Consider the following 21,962-nt stretch of genomic DNA (forward strand, 5'->3'; position numbering starts at 1 on the left):
GCACGCCGCCGCTTCTTAGCTGCAGCACATCGTTGCAGCTTCACCTTATACACATCATCCGACATACCGTGGAGGATTCGCTGGGACGACTGCGACGAGCCGAATTGGGGGGCCGTTTTGCCACAGCTGGCATGACGTCACGTAGAGCGAGCGCCTCCCACACGGCAGCGGCGCGTGGAGGATTCGCTGGGACGATCGCGACGAGCCGAGTTGGGGGGGGGGGGGGGGGGGCGCTTTTCCACAGCTGGCATGACGTCACGTACAGCGAGCGCCCCTCGCGGCAGCGGCGTGCAGCTGCAGCATGGAGGATTCGCTGGGACGATCGCGACGAGCCGAGTTGGGGCCCCGCTTTTCCACAGCTGGTATGACGTCACACATAGGTCACGCTAAAGGTCAATGGTGGATTCTCCGGGACGACGGCCATGAGCGGAAACCTCGAGCAGTATTGCTTTCGCAATAAAAGCACCTTAACGCTTCTAAACCATTGTGGCTGTGGCAATGACATCGTGGACACAGCTTCATGGGGGCAAATGGGCCGCGTAACGAATAACATTTAGCTCCCCTTTTACTCCAAAGAAATTGTCAATATAGAAAACCAGGTTCATGCGCAGAGCGGTAGATGCATCATATGCGCGTGCAGTATAAGCTGACTGCGATTACTAATGATGATAAGTAGAGTACGCCCACATGCTGAGATTGAGCGAATGTCAAGAGAAACACAGTTCCAGCAGCTTTCATAGAACTCACTGCAACTCTCGGAAGCTGAGACTTCCTTCACGTAATTACAAAATAGAAAAACGAAACTTTAGATGCAGTAAAAAGCACTTCCCCTCGGTGACACACCAAGTAAGCTAGCGATAACCCGGAAATGCTCAGTTACGAATGCATTATCGGAACTGCATGTCAGAAAACATCCAAAACTGAAGTCTTACCGCGGAAGTTGCAACTCGACGTTTCGCCTCCATTCCGTGGAGTGGACGAAACACCCGCTCCTCCATTCGAGAGGCGCTTTCGATTCAAAGACGCCACTTGGCGTTTACTCCGACGAGGAGCTCCTCGAGAGTCCTTCGTTCGCCGTGCCTCCCTCGATTAGGCATGAGCGGCGTATGGAAACGATTTAGACAAAAATTTTGCCGTGACATGGCATGTCACGGACAGAACATGCATATATTGTCACTATGCGCCATCTGAAGAACCTTCAAAATGGATCTAGACGTTCACGGCCTAATAAAATATCTTTTGAAAGCTCCATGAACACAGCAGCTGTAACACTTCGGAGTCCCGCAACGTTCACCGCAGGTGACGTCTGGGTGATGTGGCATCTACGTACGGCAAGTATTTAACGGAAGCATATTGGGGCGCTTGGATATGCTGTGAAAAAACTTACATACCTGATTTGTGTGAAATTTCTTCTGCACACAGGGCCGAGCGATGAAAAGTCACCCTGAGCACCCTGAGGCTCCGGGAAAGTCATTGATGCGCACAGCGCATATGTTATACGCCATTCCCTACAGGTGCACCGCCCTCTACAGCAACTTCGCAACGCGGGTAAAGAGCGCACTCGCAAGCAGCTCTGCGAAGCGCTCCGCAACTCGGCACACAGTGGGGTTCGAAGCATTGCTTGCCATTCGAGTGACGACTTGAAATTTGGCAGCGACCACGGTGCGATGGACACGTGCATCCTTGCAGGCAGCGACTGAACACGTTTATGCATGCTCGGCGTCGGCGGCAGGCACGCTCGTCCGGAGTCTAGCTACGTTTGTCATAAGAAAACATAACCAGCCAGAAATTCCGGGTCGAACAGACTGAGGCCGTCACTCAGCCGACGGCTCGGTACACGGTTCCCTGCATCCGCATCATGTCCGCGTTTGTGAAAAGCACAGTCTGCGAGCAGAACTGAATCCATGCAGGGAGCGAAAAATGATGTCCGCCATGTTTTCAAGCAAACTGACGCTCCAAAAGCCCTCGAGGTATCGCCGGTGCTACCTCGAGCCCCTCCAGGAAGTCCTCGAGTCTTTCCTCCACTCAGTGGGCGATTCGAGAAAAAAAAATGGAAACGAAAAAGAGACCTCGAGGACCGCTTGTAGTAGAAGTTCGAGTCGAGGCGTGTTTGTGAATTCGGCGCCACGGCTCTTAGAGATTATACAAGCTGGGCAAGTTTACAAGTAAATGATAACAGACTTACACGCTAGCATATGAACATCAAGCAATACAAATCAACCTGCTTTTGGCCAAGGTTTGACAAAATTTCTCATGTGCCGTACTACTTCTTTCTGCGGCTGCGAATGTTCGAAGCTGTACTTTACTTTTTTTCTTCATACTGTTCACATTTTTATGCTCCAGCTGGTCGAAGCTAATCCGCTTCCCCCCCCCCCCCCCCCCCTACGCCGTACTTCATAGGCCAAGCGCAGCACCGGGACACCAAACTTCACATGCCATGCAACTGAGGCGGTGTTCCGTGCGCACCGCTTCAGCATGCGACGCCGCCACTCACGGTTCATGTTGATGGTGACGGACGAGGAGCGGGGCAGTGTGAGGTTCGTGTTGGACGCCTGGCAGGTGAATGTGGTGAGCAGGTCGGAGCGCTGCAGCCTCGTGATGACCAGATCGTTGCGCACCACGTCCAGCGGAGACAGCGCGTAGGTGTCGTCCACCATCATAGGGCCTCGCCACCAGGTCACCGCTGGCGGAGGACGCCCTGCAGAACAACAGCACAAGGGTCAAGAGCAGAAAACAAGGATCAGCCACTGCTGCGATGAGAATATCGAAAAAAAAATCACAGATGATCAATGCGATTCACGCGACAGAGAATGTGTTAGCATTTGTGTACCCCCCCCCCCCTCCCTCTGGAGAGAGCAGCTGCTGCCGCTGACAGGTTTAGACCAAACGAGCGAGTGGGTGGCGTGAACCGGTACATCAATCACCGAGTGACACGCCGTATCCCCTCTCCACTCTCCCCATCCCTCGACTATAATTGGCGTCCGCGGTGTCCGTCTCGCCATCCCTCGCATCCCACCCTATCTTCCACTTCCTTCTCCCACTTTCCTTATCCCTCTCTCCTCTCCCCTTAATGCAGAGAGGGAAATTTCCCTCTCTCTACTTTACCTCCTGTCAACCGAGGCTTCACACGCCAACGCCGAACACTTTTTGCGATAACGGGCGTCCTGTACAGTGAGAAAAAAAAAAAAGAATGAATAACGCTAACGCATTCATACGTGACACACAAGAGGACTCCAGAGGGCGCTCTGTAATGTTCACTGAAGACGTTTGCTCGGTTAGCGAACTGGCAGGCTACTCAAGATGATATTGAGAAACGGCCGACTTTTTCACCCTTCGACAGTTTAAAGGCTTCTCTCTTTACTAGCGTATTCATGAGTAACGTTAACGCACAGGAATAGGGCAGAATGGGTGAGAGAACAAACGCAAGTTAATGACACTCTAGTCGAAATCAAGAGGGAGAAATGGACTTGGTCCGGGCAAGTAATGCGAAGGAAAGATAACCGTTGGTCGTTAAGGGTAACGGAGTGGACAACAATAGAAGGCAAACGTAGCAGGGGGCAGAAAAATGTTGGGTGGGCGGATGAGATTATGAAGTTCGCGGGCATAGGGTGGCCGCAGTTGGCAGAGGACAGGGAATTGGAGAGATATGGGAGAGGCCTTTGGCCTGCAGTGGGCGTAGTCAGACTGAGGATGATGACGATTTTCATATAGATAACGTTTCCCTGAGAAATCTCAACATGACCTTTAAAAACACAAGATGTTTTAAAGCACCAAATTTTCGCTCGGCCACGTATCCTGATCCAAATGTTTATTAAAGAATTGCCGCATTTTACGATAGTAAAAGTGAAGCAGGATTGCCAGGGTTATCTTGATCAGATGCAGTGTTTCGTCCTATTTAAAAAAATTCTCATCCAATTTAAATCTACAGATACTCGAGATTTCGAAACAGAAGTACTGAACCACACGAAGGCGCCGTCCAAAGCGCAACTTTTGAAATGCAGCCCAGTTCTGAGCGATATCTTGCCTCTCGGAAGTAATCGCACATTGAAAAAAAGTGTGTGTGTGTGTGTGTGGGGGGGGGGGGGGGGGACAGGAAAGGGAAACTGCGAAATGATGCAAGAAATGTTTAATGGCGCAGATTATGTAACGACAACCTTGTTTTTGAAGTTCTTACTGCACAGAAGTAGACATGTACAAGACAGGGGTGCGAGAAAGCGAAGCGTGCTGTCGTTTCCTCCGCCTCCTACTTTCGCGCTCCCCTAAACTACCTTCGATTGCCATGCGTTTTCCGCACTTGATTGACACTTTAACAACAGCGGCGAAAACAAAGCTGCATTTACAGAAAATACTGGAATTAGTGGTTTTCTGTAACATAGGATAGAACCATTGTTTAAAACGTTCGGTAATTATATAATTGCGTGAAAACTATAAGGTACTTCTCTTTGCGTGACGTGATTTCCACAAAAAAGGGTCAGCTGAATATAGCTAAACGAAAACAGCGCTTTTTTTTTTTTTGAAGGCTTCAATCGAGTTAGGCCTGCCGCCTTGCATGTCGCCACGCCAGTTATGAGTGCCCTCATACTTCGTCATGTGCGTAACGTCATTCACCATGCCCAAGGAAATGTCACGGACGAAGAAAGTGCTGAAGCAAAAAGCCGAAAATTAAAATAGCGAAGAAAAATCAAGTATGGAGCTCTCCAAGTGCAAATGAAAGAAAGAGCCACTTTCGGAAAGCTGCTACATAGATGCTCTTAACAACAGAACAGCTCGTGGCACGATAAGTCATAGAAAATATCAACGACACCCGAGATGCCTGTGCTAAAAACCATTGCTGCGCTGTCTTCATCGAGCAATCCACTTCTCGAAAACATGCAGACATTTAGAGATTTGGTATCTATTTCACTCTCCCACTTAATGACGTCAGATGTGCATTGTTTGAAAAATAGGGATGTGAATATCACCAGCTTTGGTGGGTTTCGTTAGTTTGTTTTTATATACGGAGGCCCACGAAGACCTTCAAATGGTCTATGCGACCTTTAATGATCCCACTCCTACAGCATAAACTGCACGAAGTGATGACGGATAAGGGAAGGTTAAAGAATAAGGATCCAGTGAAGCGAAATGCACAAATTGAATTGCTAATGGCAGTCTTCTGTCGACGCTGGAAAATGCAGAAACAAAGAGGAGAGGTGAAAAAGAGGTCAGGAAGAAAACGATAGAACACCCCAATCTCTAGTACAATAACGTCTGCTGCAACTCAGAATTGGCTATTTCTATGACTCTATGCGTGCGGCTTGCTGCGATGAATCTTTGAAGACGCGGAGGCGTGCATTACGATAATGCAAATTGCTGACGGAGGCGTCGCGATTTCGAGCGAGAAAGCCGTTAGGCCGAGCTCGTGCGGAGCAGTTGTTTTGAGATCCGATCATATAGATTGCGTGCATTCGGCTGCCTTCTGAAGCAAGCCTCGAAAATCAATTGCAGCTGTGTACAGACCCACCGGAGACGCCCCTACTCACGTGCCCTATGAGCTCCTGCACCGCAATGCAATCACATTTTGGAGTAGGCATTCTCTGAAGGCTGCGCTACGTTAATCCTGTAATGCAATGTGGAACATTCTAAGCTTAATGGGATGTCTATTTCTGCACTGTTCACTTCTTGATATCTCATTCTTTAAGGTTACAACACTCCATAAACCTAGCATTGGCTTTCAGTGTGCACGTTTGTGTTGAGTTCGTGCGCGAGTTATAGTGCAAGTTTATGAGTGTGGGTGACCTCGTTGTAGCCATCATGAACAGCTCCAGTTGGGACTCGAATGCACTGCACAGCTGCTACTATGACGCGAAGGAAGAAACAGAAACGCCCAAAACAAAAGCAATCAATAACACCTAATCAGTCGAGGCTATTTTAACAGAGGCGCAAAACAAATTTCATAGGGACTCCTAATTCTATTGGCTTGGCAATGTGCTAGCAATAGCACCTGTAGATGCCTTTACCGAAACTGACGTCGCTTCCGGTCTGCCGATGTCACTGCCCTCCTGCCAATGGAAATGCTCCCGTCTGGTGACGTCAGTTGCCTCCAGCCAATGGGAGAATTTTTTTGACCGACGACGCATTATGGCCCAAGAGCTTCTAATAAGCTACCGCATTAATAAATAAAGCGGGTTCGACAGTGCCTTGACTTCTCACCAACAGGTGGGAGTGACCAGTTCGAAAATATGCCGACCGATCTAAAATTTCTACAGATATGCGCAGTGTTCTATACACAAAACCGCATACAGAGCCAAATGATCATCGCTACCTCAAAAGTATTAATGGTTTTTGAAAAAAAAAAAGAAATGGTGCAGTAGCTGTTTGGTTTCTCGGTGAACACCTCAACCACGCCATGAGGGAAAAGAGGAAGGTGGCAGTGAAATAAGAAAGAGAGAAGAGGTACCATAGTAGAGGGCTCCGGAATAATTTCCACCACCTGGAGATCTTTAACGTGCACTGACATCGCACAGCACACGGGCACCTTTTAAGTTTCACCGCCATCAAAACACGGCAGCCGCAGTCGGGTCCGAACCCGGCTACAGCAGCCGAGCGTCCTAACCATTGAGCCACCGCAGCGGGTATCGCTATCTGAAGACTTGAACGTAAGTTTCGCTTCTAGATTTCCATCGGGATTTCTATTAGAAACCCCTTCTATCGCATCTATTTCAGCAAAACCGGGGTTGGTAAAACTCTGCATGTTCAGCTGCCACATTTTGTATCTGCACGTTGTGATCATGATTTTAAGGTGCATGAAATCAAATGTCGAACTAACGTTTATCAGGACTCTTTCTTTCCGCATGTCATATATGTTTGGAACAAACTCCCCAAAAAATTTCGTTGACTGCACATATGTGGAAGCGCTTCGTGCCTTTATTCGTGCTTTTATTCATAGAATCACTTAATTTTACCTTTGTATCATTAATGTACGCGTGTGTATGCGCCTGATTTTGCTGTATTTGATGGCTGTTTCGTGTGTTGTTTGAATGTCTCATCACCTGACTATAGCACTCGTAATGCTTAATTTCGTTGTATGTCCCCCTGCAATAATGCCTTCGGGCGCTGCAGGTATCTGTGAATTAATAAGTAAAAAGGTCCACTTCACTCATTCAGCAATTTTGTTAGCTCAGCAACTTTTCAAGCGCAGTGCGTTCGTACAGTGATGGAATGCCTTCCGAACGAAGTGAACAGTCCTGAGAAGCGCAGTCGTGATGCCATGGCGCAGGCTGCGAAATGAAATACGGGATATCCTTTCGCAAGGATATCCCGGCCTCACCGGTTGATGTCCCGCCTCACAGCGACAATGAATACGTATGCGCTGTCACAGTTATTGCCGGACAACAGTACACTGAGTATATCTTGAGCCAGGCACGCCATTTGATGCTTTGAGACTTGAAGACTTGATAGCAAGGACGCCCTCTCCGCATATTATTTCCGGAGACTTCAATGCTCATAATGAAATTTTGGGCAGCTCACATACATGTGCCCGAGGTGCCAAGCTTGCAAAACTTCTCTCCAAGCATTCAGTTCAGCCATTAAATGACGGCAGCATCACCTACCTCCGAGGCCCGACGACTACCAGCAGCATCGACGTGACATTTGTCACAAGTTCATTCGCCCACAACTTTGGCTGGTGCACTGATTTTGAGACACGTGGAAGCGACCATTACCCAATCCTCATATCGGCTTTCCATGCGCAGAGGAACCCAAAGAAATTCCTTATAAAATCTACAGACTGGGACGCCTACAAGGACGCTGTAAGCAGAGGAGTTACTGCGGCAACTCGCAATGAGGAATTAGCATCGACAATTGCGTATTGCCTGAGGGCGAGTACTCAACTTACAGCTAAAAATGATAACCTACCTTCAAATGATGACACATTCCAAAGGCTTTGCGCTATACGCAGACGAGCTGAAAGGAAAACTCTGCGCACAAAAAGCCTCGATGACCTACGTGCATGCCGACGGGCACAACGTCACATTCGACGCTACATGGATAAACTCAGTCGGCAAAAGTGGCGTGACTTTTGTTCTACGCTGGATGTGCGCAAACCAGTAACCAATATTTGGCGGATAGTTAGAGGTATGCGCACGCCACTTCAACAACTCCACCCCTTCGCTGCACTCTCCCTTCACGAACAAAAATCTATAAAAGAAGTCTCAGAAGAATACTCCAAGCTGCTGTCGGCAGGGTCAGGGCATTCGACACTCTCCGCAGATGGTCAAACAGGCATCCCAAAGGCGGCAGTGCCAGCGTTAGACCTGCCTTTCACAATGGAAGAACTATCCACAGCTATCGCGGAGACAAACAGGCACACGTCTCCGGGTCATGATGAGGTGACCTATGACGCCATTGCAAAGCTACCCCACACCTCCCGTCTTCGACTCCTGGAGTATTACAATTCTTCCTGGATGGCTGGTGAGGTCCCCACGAAATGGAAGCTGGCGAAAATCGTGCCCGTTTTGAAACCCTGTAAGCAGCCAACAAGCTACGCATCATTCCGGCCCATTGCCCTACTGAGCTGCGTAGGTAAGCTCATGGAGCGCATGATCTGCAAGCGCATAACTTGGTTCCTAGAAAGCCGAAATGAGTTCCCCCAAGAAATGAACGGGTTCCGTCAAAACAGGTCTGCGACTGACAATATCATCGCCCTCGTCTCATCAATTGAGGAGTACCTTCATGCTGGGTACATCCCAACAGCCGTTTTCCTAGACATCAAGGCCGCTTTTGACTCCGTCTTTCACCATGCAATTCTCGCAGCCTTTGGCAGTCTTGGCCTTGGAGGAAGGTTATACAAGTGGATTGGGCATTATTTAAAAGAACGACAAATTTTTATTACCACTCCAAACGGTCCAACACGCTTTCACACAGTGGAGAGGGGCGTACTACAGGGAGCGGTGCTCAGCCCTCTCCTGTTCAATATTGTCCTTATTCACATAAGAAGACACCTTCCGCGAGGGGTCCGCATAACAATTTATGCTGATGATATCTGCATCTGGACCGCGTCACGTTCGCGCTATATTACCCAGCAACGTCTTCAGAGAGCACTATTGCACATTTCGATGTACCTGGCTTCCAGAGGTCTTCGTCTCTCGCCAGAAAAGAGTGTTGCAATGGCGTTTACAAGAAAAACGATGACCCGATATCCGCTGCTCCTAGGCGGACGATCGCTGCCATATGTACGATCTCAGCGATTCCTGGGTGTTGTAATCGACTATAATCTGTCCTGGTCACCTCAGATCAAAAACCTCCGTGCGAGGATTACTGCAGCATCGCAAGTGTTCAGGTTCATGGCGGGAACAAGGTGGGGTAGCAACTGCCGATCAATGCTTCTGCTTGAAAAAGCCTACGTTGAAGGAACCTTGCGCTACTGTCTACCAGTGCTTCAAAGCTTATCTACATCAAGCAATAAGACTCTCATTGCCGCACGGAACAACTGCCTGCGAATATGTCTTGGCCTCCCAAAGGGTTCCTCTGCATCAGGAACAGTAGCGGAGGCAGGATGTCTCCCACTAGAGGTAATTGCCGCCCAGGAAACTATGCGTACCCATCTCCGCCATGTCCTGCAAGGGAAGAAGCACTTCCTACACCGTGTCCACCTAACTCACAGCAACTCTAGCTTTGGCCAGGCAGTGCAGCTCCTGCCCCTTCCTACTATTAATCAGCCTCAGAAACTACTACCTTTGGCCTTTCCTCCATGGACACTCTCTCCTCTAAAGGTGAAGAAGTCTGTTCCAGGTGTGAATGCAAAGAGCCGCATGCCACAGGCAGCACTTCTGCAAGCTACTCTCGCCTACTTAATCGAAGAATATACGCAGAACACCCATATCTTCACCGATGGTTCAACTACTAAAGAAACTTCTTCTTGTGGCCTTTATGTGCCCTCAACAGGCCATGCCCTTTCTTACCGGCTGCAGCGGAGGACCTCCTCTACAACAGCTGAGCTTCACGGCATTAAGGAAGCTGTTTCTTACATCCTGCGCCGAACCGCCGGCCGTTGGGTTATTTTCACCGATTCAAAAGCATCTCTGCAGATCCTGGCCAACCTGCTGAAGAAAACGAATCACCAGCCAGTTTTCCTGGAAATTGGGTATATCCATCATTTAGCTATTGCCGCAGGCCACTGCATAACATTTCAGTGGGTACCTGCTCACTGTGGCATTATGGCTAATGAAAAAGCAGATGAAGCGGCCCGTAAGGGCCATCAACATCAGAGATACATTCGAAGTTTTCTCACGAAATCTGATGCGTCCCAAATGGCTAAAAGTTTTGCGTACGAAGAAACGTATCGGCTTTGGAGTTTGCCGACACATCAGTGCCAATTTCTTCACTCAATCGACCCACATCTTAGATCAAGACTCTCACCCAGAATTCCTCGACAACTCGAAACACTTTATCACCGACTTCGTCTGAATGCTGCATATACAAATGGCCTGCGATACCGTGTTGGACAAATGAACAGTCCGCATTGTGACAACTGTGCTTCGATAGAAACTGTGGAACATATCCTCACGAAATCTGATGCGTCCCAAATGGCTAAAAGTTTTGCGTACGAAGAAACGTATCGGCTTTGGAGTTTGCCGACACATCAGTGCCAATTTCTTCACTCAATCGACCCACATCTTAGATCAAGACTCTCACCCAGAATTCCTCGACAACTCGAAACACTTTATCACCGACTTCGTCTGAATGCTGCATATACAAATGGCCTGCGATACCGTTTTGGACAAATGAACAGTCCGCATTGTGACAACTGTGCTTCGATAGAAACTGTGGAACATATCCTGCTTGAGTGCCCTGCGTATGCTAACGAGCGTGCGTACTATGAACATTGCATGCAGAAGCTCTGCCCAGTGCCCCTAACAATGGACAAAGTTTTAGGCCCCTTAGCCTGCTTCAGGCAACAGAGACTTGCAATGAACTTTCTTTTTACATATTTAAAAGACATTGGACATCTCGATAAGCTCTAAATTCACTTGCAGGTTACCTTCATGCATTCTTCTTGCAGTGAACTTCGTCAGCCCATTCGTCGGACTATGCACTCCATCATTCCATAGGTTACATCAATACTCGCCACTGCATCCTTAGTACCCATTTCACGGCTGCATTTTATCTTCGTTTTTTTTTTCTTTCACCTCTTCCACGCTGCTCTCCTTCAGTCTTTATCTCCCAAATTCCCCTCCCTACGCAGAGTAGCATGCCAGCGATATTGAAACGCCGGCTAAATTCTCTGTATCTTCATTAAAGAGTCTCTCTCTCAGCTGAGAACAATGCGCCGGGAAATCGATTCCGAAGAATGTGCAGCCCACCAGGCGCGCAGGGAGTCAGAAACATAAACTGAGGAGCAGTATTAAATAAACACAGATAAAATAAAATTCCTTCAGTGCACAGAAAAAAAAAGGTTGAAGTAGTCATGACGCGCAATAACTTTCTTCATCTACGCTATTCACGTTAGCAATACTGAAACTATGTTTTGACGATTTCTTAATGATATTGACTCTTCAGCAATCCGCAAATAAAGGAAGATACATCTCAGGAGGCAGAAAAAAAAGCGGATTTTAAAGAACTGCGATTTGTCGTAGGAATGTAGACTTTCCTGTGCGCGAGAGAGAGTTCCGAAGAGGCACCTGTTCACTATTCGATAGATGGCAGAAAAAAAGGAATCTCCAGTTTGGCCAAGTTCTGGCTAGAAATTAAAAAAACATGGAGAGAATTACTTGTTTTACAACTCATGGAGTATTAGCATGTACATACTTTCACGCCTGCAGACATTTAGGGTTACATACAGGGAAATAGGTCGACGCCGGAAAGAATTGTTATTCCGACGCGGGGCGTTTCGCACGCTGTATGGTTTGAAATACTTGCCGTTATCAATGACTATGTTCGTCAGGGCAAAACCAGTCACGATATCTATTAAGAACTTCTCCGCTGAATAAGGAAGAAAAAGTGGGTGGGAACGTAGTCAAGCCTAAAGTATCTAGCTGTCGACAGAAGTCTTCTTCTGAGGAAATTGGACCAGTGTTGTTTTCTGCTTTTATTCCACTGTGACTTATCCTATAAACTGAGATTCCCTTTCTGTAGCGCCACTAGGCTGGCTCTTCCCGTTTAAAAGGACTAATCGTATAACAGAGAGAAATGAAGCAAGGAACCCAATGCATGAAAAACGATAAGAACAACAAAAACTTAGAATATAGCTTCCTGGAAGGCACAGAAATGAACTGTCTTTGAAAAGAAGAGGAGCCGTTTATCAAACACATGCCGCGACGGTCACGGAACTGCTGGCAAATGCCTGCACGACTGAGTTCGCGCATGCTTAAAGAAAGAAACTTTCTGCCCTTTGCCGCTTTCTGCCCAACGTCCTTGCCCACTGGCGTTCTCCTCTGCTGCCTCCGATAACGAAACGGCGCATAACTGAGACAATATCTCAGAAGCCAAACGCATCGTCCGACTGTTTGTCCAACTGCCCTGTCCCTTCCTCTTCTTAATCTAGAGTCATTTCTTGTCTGTTGGATTCGCTACCCCCTTGCGGCGCATTGTGTCGGCAGTGCATTTTATGTCTCACTTTTGCCGCAGACCCCTGCGGCACTTCGGACGTCCTCCCGGAGCATATCGTTTCAGCGGGCTCTGCTCCCATTCAGACCTGCGGGCGGCTGTCTGGCTCCAGTTACCCGCAGGCTACGCGTCCGTGGCTGATGTGTCTACGCTCGTTCCCGAGCAGGAGAGAGGCCGTCCAATAAGGAAATAATGAAACTCGGAGATGGGAACAACAAGCAAAGGAAGAAAGGCAAGCGCAGAGGGCTTCCGCGACGCCGGTGATGGCGGCCGTCGAGAAGCGTCTGCTCTCTGTCGCGACGCTAGGGAGCCGTGCGCGGCCGACCACGGAGCGCGCGCGAATCAATACGGCCACAGTAATAGCATCGATCATTAGTCCGGAGCACCCCCTTCATCGGCGATGCCACATAAGAGAAAGGATAAAAGAGACCGATGGACAGAAAGCGCTCCTCAGAGGTTTTCTCACCAGTCGTGTGTACACCCTAAACACGAATACGCCTATATGGGAGTAAAAATGGAACGTACTCTCTTTTGTAAAAGGGAGTGCACTAGAGGACAGCTCTTGTTACTCCTTTCTGTTTCCAATGTAGCACAAACCGGCAACGACCCTTGCTGAAAGCTGAAGCCCGACGTTGTTAACGCAAGGCATTCAATTATCCCGAAGGTGACGACGGTGCACTTCGAGAATTTAGTGGGCTCTTGCGAGTTCAGTCTAAATAAGTCTGCGCACTCATGTGTACGCGAGGAACGATGTCAGCTAACCAGAGGCGCAATTCGCAACGCGTTTTGCACGTCAGGTTACGGGAAGGCCCGGGGACAAAGAAAAGACGTAACAGAGCGTGTTTCACTATGATCTCAGCTAAACTGGGCCTGGTGTGTTAAACGTACGACTAGTTAGCTGTAGGCCGCTGCAGGTGTCCTTGACAGGCATGGTCTGTTGCGATAGGCTTAGTGAACTCAGCCTCTACTCGCCTTGCACACCGTTTGGTTGCATTGCATGTTGCATTGTTTCACTGAGCAGGCACAGACCACATAAATGGAGATGGTAGATTATCATGATTACGATCGCAGTACCAATTTCACAATGCAAAAACTCCGGCCTCGGAGAGTAAAGCCTCTGCCTCATGCTCCATAAAAAACCAGCCCCCCCCCCCCCCCCCCCCCAGACATCAATCTTGATACACCTGACGACTCCACCTGCAGAGGTGCCATTAATAACCCACCCGCCAAACTCTGCGCTCCAGGGGTGCTTCCCACCACCAAATAACCCACCTCCACCCAATAGAAGTCCACGCAGCAGCGGAACGAAAAAGAGATGACAAAATCAACTTCCACGACGCAGGGAAAAGCTATAGCTGTCCTCCAGAAGCACCACCCACTAGGGGGCTGCCACCCTCAACCCGCCTCAGCCCACTTTCGCCCTTCTGATACTTTCTATCGCGTGTATGAAGCCTTAGCTTCGAGTAAAATCATCAAAGTAAACATTGTTATGCCCAGCGTGCCTTCCAGCCCAAATAAATTAAGACGCGGACTCCCTCGACCAGGATTCTTAGAAAACCAATGTGAAAGCGAAGGAGTCTTTGGAAGAAACGCTGCTGCATGGACTGGCTTTCGAGGAAGCAGCGGCGGAAGCAGCAGCGGCGACAATGGCGGTGCCAGGTGGCCGAGCTGGCCCCGGGTCGTCGGACGGACTGATGCTTTCAACGGTCACGCTGCGAATGATAACTGACAGACGGCTGCAACCTCGACGGAGTTCCCGCGTTTCGGACAACAGGCGGGGCAGCGCCAGGTCGTTCATCCACGGCTGAGGAAACAGCTTGACATTCCTTTCCCACGTGGGCACCCACCTGGCAGCGTTTACCCTTTCTTTCGGCCGAGCTGAGAGAGCATAAACACTGCTACGTGCCGTGGGCGGTACCACCACTGCCTGAATCTCTATCTTGATTGGGCATCGTTGTCCAAGCTTTGTTCCCCAGTCAGGGGTCTGGGAAATACGAAGGCATTTAACGAGATGTTGGTTTGGTATCAGAGGGACTCCTGTCTGCTAAGACGCACGCTCCCTTTAACAGAAAAGCATTCTCAGTTGTTCTTACTTGTAAATTCTGTAAATAGCCTGTACAAAGTTTTCCCGAGTTTTCTTCAAAGCCTCGTCTCCGATCTTCCTCATCCCTTCCCCGGCCCAAACACGCTACTTGAATCCCAATAACATCAAGCGCCAATTCAACTTCACTCAAAGAAGTGTCGTATCGGATGTCTGATCATGCTGAAATTTTTTTTTATTCCTTTCAGGACCCGATTTCTTAAAACGCCACCGTCGCGCGTGCTTGAGCAATGAGAAGTGTTCGAGAACGACTTATTCTCTTGTGACGGCATTACACTTCCTATGATGGGATTTCGCGGCCTGCGTAAATCACAACAGTCGCTGCTTGGTCGAGATGGCGATGACGTCCAATGTCATGTGAGCACGCCGCGAAATTTCAAAGCTGAAAAGCAAGGGAGAAGCGCGCAACCGGTAAAGGGCGAGTTGCTCGTCGTTCAGCTTGGACGTGTGTCGGACGGCTCCGGTTGGCATGGATCCACAACCTGCTATTATTGTTTCTATAGCCGCGGGGAGTACACACTCGCTCGAAAGTACTTCTACACCAGCTGTCTGCAATGCTGTCGCATTGCACTCTTAAGGTAACTTAAGCACGCGCATAAACCTTTCTGTGCAAGACGACCAATCTTTCCGCCTTCTGTTGGAATGAGAAGTGGGAACAACTGCCACGCACCCCTCCGCTCCTTTAAACTCCAGGGTCACGCGGACCTTTTAAGCAGTGAAAGAGGAAAACACTTTTATTGGCCGTCTTAATCTAGGCGCCTAGAATATCGGTGGCAATCCGGACCACGGCTCGCTGTATGTCTACTGCGATGGCCGAGTTGTCTAAGGTATCCGCAGACGAAGCTGTTGCCAGCAGCAACACGAAAGCTTTTCGCTAAAACGCCTATGTTAACGTTGTTCAAGCGAAGAGACTCACATCGCCGTCGCTTCAATAGCAACTTTGGCTTGAGACGCTCCAATATTTTTTTTTTATAATAGCTTCGACGCTTGTTTTCGCAGCACCGTGAAAGTCTTGTAGGCATGGTCCTAAATTAGGTATTACGCAATTATTTTACAGTTTGTGTAATCATAGGAGAGTTCGTTTTTTATTTCTTTTATAACCTTACATTTCTCATAGGCTGAAAACGTGAACAAACCAGTTGCCAATAATCATACGTTAACCGGCTGCGTCATACTTGACCCCAGCGGTAATCCTGAGTGTATAGTACTAGACTGCTATTTGCTGCATTCCTGATTTCTCCCTCTGATCACTCCTAAACTGCATTACAAAATCAGTCGAGGTAACACCTTGCATTTCAATTTGTACGCATTGATTTCAGGACCGTAGTTTCTTCCGAAAGATTTTGGAATCCGCAGAACGCAAGCGCTCCGATGGGAGCACGAAAATGGTACTACCGCAAGGAATATCCCGAAGCGGTTTGTGAGCACAAGGCACATTTGAAAACCTAAGGCGCCTTAACTGTTAAACACGCCCAGCATTCTAGCCCTGCATAACCTCCACCCACGCGTAACAAAGCCGGTTCCGAAAGGCACTCCCACACCCAAATCTCCATTGTCGGCGCCCTTTGTAACGGCTTTTTTTAAATAACGCTAGCCGCAGCTATTCAAGCTTTATGGCGCGCAACATAATTGCCAGCGCAGAGCCAAATTTCCCGCACGGGACGTAGCTGCGGCGCTCAGCGCCTACGCATTGCGTTCTTCGCACTTTTCCGCTTCTAAACGTCCCTGAGAAGCCGTCCGGACGATGCCTAGCAGCGCGCAGTGTACAAGATGGTCTTCCTACGCGAGTGGGTTTCATGGTGTCCATGCGGGTAGGCCTCGCAGGGCCCACCACTCTCATTAAAGGAAGCGCGCGCGGAGAACGTGCGCGGCGTGCCTCTGAGCCTCGAGCAGTGCTCGCAAGAGGGAGCGTCGTGAAACAGGCCTGTGCGCTGCTGTTTCAGAGCCGGAGCGCAGGCTCCATGGAGGCGCCACGGAGCGGGATGAAAGCTCGAAAAGAGACACGCAGTGAGGGCTGACGTAGGGCGCCGAGAAAAGCGGCTGGGAGCGACATGTCCACTCCGGGGCCACACGCTGCTCGTCGCGAGAAGCAGGACGGAGCGTTGCGCAGAGCCACGCTCAGCTTAATGACGGGCAGCGTCCCGAGGCCCCCGAAAGTGTGTCGCAGACACTGCGTGGGTGAGGACGAAAGGGAAGATGGCTGGCTACTGCGAGGTGGAAAGCTCGCGTTGTTAGCGCGGCGCCAGTAGGTCGACGAAAAAGTGCCGATGAGCAGAAGACCACGGAGTTGGAAAGGCCGAGGAGGAGGAGGAGGAGGCGAGTTAGCAGAGAGCGCTCGTGCAATCAAGGCGTGTTTCGGTATTCCACGCGCGCCATGACGGCGCCCTCTCCCTAAGTCACGCTTCTAGAACACGGCTCCATTTGTAAACAGCTCCTCGACCGGCACAGGGCCGTGGCGCGCGGTCATCTCAGCTTTCGAAGACGGCGAGGAGAGAAGAGGGAAGAAGAGCGCCTGCAAGATTGCCTACCGACAGGGAATACTAGCCAGGGCGGCGGCCACAACAATGACCATAAAGGGAAAAAAAGCGGGATTTCCGTTCTTGTTGTTTGGTTTAGCACTCCCGCAGCCTGCTTTTCAGTCTCCCTTCAGCCGAGAACCACGCTTTTCTACGAGCGAACGAACAAGGGAGAAAGGGGTGGGCGACCACTCGTGGCTCCCGCCGTCCTAGATTGGTCTGCGGAGGGCCACAGAGCGGCCGTCCCTTCTCTGCGGCGGGTGATGAAGGAGCCGTAACGGCACGCTGCAAGGCGGTTAGCGTCTCGGTTTCCATGGCGCTCACGTTCGGCGCCGCCAGTACCGCTCGGGTGTGTGCCACTCTCGGAACCGCGCGTCTATCGGCCGCCTCCGGGTTGCAGCACGCGCGTGCGGGCTTTGCCACGCCGCGCACGAATCAGAAATTAGAAGCGCCTTTCTTTCTAAGTGCGCAATGAGTGCGGCCTGGCGCCCCCTCCTCCTCGCGGAGCTTCTCGGAGCTCGCCTGCTTGCTAACGGGACAAACGGCCTCGGGGAGGCAGCACGCGGTCTGGATAGAGACAGAGGCTAGCCGGCAGCCCTAGCCGGCAGCACCCCCGTCGCCCATCGCTCTTTCTCTACCCTCTTCTCCTCCTATTTCCTCCTCTCGTAGAAACTTTAACGTAAAAAGAAGAATTAGGGCGCCACTTGAACTATTTCAAACAGCACTGGATGATTGTGTGAAGAACAGAGGCGTTTCTTTTATAGCACATCAGGTGTATACGAAGGCACTACCTAGTGGTGGAAAACAGCGCGCACTGGACGAGACACATAAGAAAGACGACACCAAACGCGCCCCTTTGGTACGCAAATCGTTATGGCCGTCGGCGCGGCATATGTTGTTACCGGTAGCTCCTGCATTCACCTGCATGCGACATCACCTATATTATTCTGATTGGCCGGCCAGTGGAACTCTGAACGATGCACCACAAGTAGTCACATGGTCCAGCTGAACCTTTAAGAGGGCGCTCTTGTGCACTTCTTGGTAGCAGCGACAAAACTATTGCTTTCAGTTTTTTGTTCTGGAGAAGGTAGAAAGTTGAATTTTTTCTGAGTTCTCAAAGCCTTTCAGGATAACATAGAATCAAAGTTAAGCATTTTAGTGCTTTCGCACTAAAATGTTTAACCGGATGACCGGTTTGTGTGAATCTTGCACATCGTCTTCTTCATCAACTAATTGCTGTCAAACTAATATTCGCGCTTCGAGCTAAGTGGCGGTTGCGACAGAGGGATGTGCGCTGCATGCGTTGGCGTGGTGAACGTTGTGGCAAAAGCACGGCACTGGAGCATAAGCCGCCGGCGTGCATTGGGTAAGTTGTCATTGACAGTGAAAAAGTTAAAGAGGCGCATAACTGGCTCCCTCGAGAGTCGGTGGACACCTCAGTCGCGCTTTCAGGCACGTGGCGGTGGTGTCTACTTGCAAAAAAAAAACTGTGTTTTCGCACAATATTGCGTGCTTATCAATGCTAAACCGCCGTCTGCTTTTGTCGTGCATTACAGCTTCGCCGTTTAGCCATGCCGTCAGGACGTCAACGAATTTTCTTGCTAGTGGAAAAGGCAAAACCATCTGAATATGTTAGCTTGGTGAGCTTGATTGCGTTCTTCCTTACCTACTTAGGCTCTTTTGTTCCTTAAAATGTAGCCTGAACGGCAGGTAAAAAATAAACAAAATGAACACGGCATCTCAAAGTGCGCTCACAAGACTCGTCCGGTGAGTCAAAAATGAATTTTACGATGATGACAACGAATTTTCATGGCGCAAGGGTATCTGTGGCCAAACTGCGCCATGGCACAAGGTGTTTTTCGTCTACTCAAGGTGAAGTGAAATACCCATTTCCCCAGAATTTCACCCTAAATAAACCGAGCGCCAGACCTGGAAAAAGGTTGCACCAATTCTATCACCGGTGGGCACCCGGCGGCACTGGGGATCGAATCCAGCACCTGCCACGTGCAAGGCGGTGCTCAAAAGATTAGGCCACCGCTGCCGTCGTTCAATGAGTCCGTTGTAGTAAATAGTAATGCCAGGCTCTAATCAAAAGTTCATGCCTTTACCCACCCTTTAGGAGCTCTCGGTAATTATAGCTTTTTTTAGAAAGTACAGTTATGAACAATAGTAACTTGGCGGTCTCACTGCTCGCTGCAAATGGCTTCAAAATTTGGGTTGCCACAGCAGCTGGAAATCTGCGGTTATTTTGAACGCGACGGATATCATGTTGCGGCAAGTTGGGCTTATCGTTATGCTTTCGTGCATAACAGAGGCCGAGGAAAAGCATCTTCAACGAACAAAAGTGGAGAAAAGTATCCGCAGGACAATAGAAAGCAATTTCGCTGTTGCGCCTGAGACACTACTGGATACTGAAGCTGTACTCTGAAAGTAACCAGCAGAAGGCAGGTAGGCCCCTTTTAGGACCAAAAACTCTGAAATTTTCACGTAGGCGTAATATATTCGGCACTGCCAGCAGTTTCATCTCTTTGAAACTCACGTAGTCAGCGCAGTTAGCGTTCGGGAACAGCTTGGTTGCACTGATGGTTCACGCAAACTAAGCTCGTCTATGTCTGTGCATTACGATACTTTTGGCTACACCTAGATTTCTTCGTTGGGGAATATTCGTATGAATTTTGCCCAGCTACTTTCGATCAGCTTGTAATGCCACTGAACTCAACCCAAGTTCATACCACCATTCTGCCGCAGTATGCCTTACTTATCCTCTTCGTTATTTCTCCTCTACTTTCCCGAAGCAAGCCGAGCCGGTCTCATCAATATCGTGACCACTGTTCCCAGGAGTTACCAATTTTCGCCTATATTATAATGCGACGCAGCATCGACGTTCTTCATGGGAAGTTCAAGGCCGCGCCTAATTCGAGTTTTAACTTTATTTTGTCAAGCTCTTGATTCGTGCGCTTTCTAATGCACCATTTGTCTCCCTTTATTTTACTTCCATTGTAGTTCAAACCGCCATGTGTACTGGAAAGCACGACGAACACATCATTCTAAGCCTCGTGGCTTTTCTTCCATCCGTACGTCCATGCACGTTCTTAGACAGCCATTACATTGCACAGAAACTTTACAGAGATTTCTTCAGACTCCCTAAACAGTGACGGAAAGCCATGATTGCGTACTACCAGAAGTGCGCACATAGATTAACCTAGGGCATGTTTCGCCGAGTGGCTGCCAACAAAATAATTTGGCTGCGATGAGAAGGCTACTCATGAGTTCTAATTTGCACTCTGATATAGCTTCTACTTGAAGGTCCAGCTCACATGTCACCGCTCTTATAGCAATAAATTGTCGTCGCAATACTGCGATCATCATCGCTTCTCAAAATGGTCGGCGTCAGCTGGAGCCTCCTGCTGCGTTACAAAACCAACAGTAATCTTGCTTCATTTCACATTTTATTACTTCGGCGCCATTACCATTAAAATAAACTTGTATTTCTGTGATGCGATCCAGTATAAAAGGTGACCGCAATTTTGCTTCTATTGTAAAGTGGCTGAACGCTATTAGGAACGAACTTCTACACTTTTTACATGGAGCTAATACATTACTCTTGTATAAGGTAATCTTCCTTAATGCATTGTTTGTTTGTTGTTTCTATTTTTTTCGCTTTGCACTTAGGCCGATAAGTTGTGACAGTTTCCAATGATGAAAAAAAACAACAATCCATTAACGTAGAGTGGGAACGTCGTCCACTTATTTCCACGTAAGACTACGGTCGCCATTTCCTGAGCAAATACTTATCTTTTCTTGCTTTAAAATGCGACGGAAACCATTTTAGAGCTTCCTACAAATAGCACCCCTTAGCAGACGTAGGACCAACAAGCGAATAACAAAAAGGAAGCATGCGAACGCTATCTGGGCAAGAAGAGAGGCAAACTATGCCCCCAAATACGACGGTAGCGAAAAAGGTGCGAGAGAGAGACGGCTATAGGAGGAGGAGGCGCGTAAGGAGGAGGACGGGGTGCACTCACCCCCGTCGGCGTCGCAGATGAGGACCAGATGAGCCCCTTCGTCGTAGGGGCCGATAACTCCGTGTAAAGGCTTGCCGGACTCGTCCCGTATAATGGCATCCTTGGGGGGAACTGTGCCAAGGGGAAAAAAGAGACGGATGGGGGGAAAAGAGATCAGGAACAAGTGCAGCAGAAGAGGCGTTAGCTCTTCGAGCACGCCACGACCGGAGAGTAATCGGATTAGGGAACTGCGTGCTACACTATCATCGTGTAAATGGCTGTTCCATTATAGTCCCCGAGGCTCAACGACCACCCTGCCCGCCATATTCGTCCGAGCGGGCGACATTTTGTCTCCGCGGCAGCGAGCTTCAGCAAAGACTGTCGTTGCGATTCGCGCACTTCGGTGCTTTATTTTGGCTGCACAACCCGGTGTTAAAGGTTATAGGGTATCTTATGGCTTTTAAATATCAGTCAGTCAGTTTTTGTTTCTGTGAAATGACAACTTCCTTCGAGTAGCAGAGAGAAATTGCACGTTTGCCTGACGGTCTCTTTGCTCTCGTTAAGCTCGCGAATATTCTTAAATTTATTGTAACGGCATAACGGCTGAACCTCCTTACACAGTGGTGAGGCACCCACATGATTCTATTTAAATTAACATTTATCCTTAATGAGGAACGTGGTAGTGAAGCTGCATAATTTGTTTCGTACAGTGATTTATGCTTAAGTTTAGTTCACTAATGGCTGGCGATCGCACTCCAG

General features: G+C 49.0%; 1 protein-coding gene across 27 annotated transcripts in view; it reads right to left on the reverse strand.

Annotated features, from left to right (window-relative positions):
* Positions 1 to 21,962, reverse strand: part of LOC144136224 (protein turtle homolog B-like) — an 873,939-nt gene that overhangs the window by 36,663 nt on the left and 815,314 nt on the right. For all 27 annotated transcript variants that reach the window (XM_077668373.1, XM_077668378.1, XM_077668372.1 and 24 more), the window contains 2 exons: positions 21,225 to 21,335; positions 2,495 to 2,698 (listed from right to left, as the gene is read on the reverse strand). In XM_077668373.1, coding sequence (XP_077524499.1) covers positions 2,495 to 2,698; positions 21,225 to 21,335 — 315 coding nt within the window. The remainder of the gene's footprint in view (positions 1 to 2,494; positions 2,699 to 21,224; positions 21,336 to 21,962) is intronic.

Source organism: Amblyomma americanum, chromosome 6 (genome assembly GCF_052857255.1).
Source record: "Amblyomma americanum isolate KBUSLIRL-KWMA chromosome 6, ASM5285725v1, whole genome shotgun sequence".
NCBI lineage: Eukaryota > Metazoa > Arthropoda > Arachnida > Ixodida > Ixodidae > Amblyomma > Amblyomma americanum.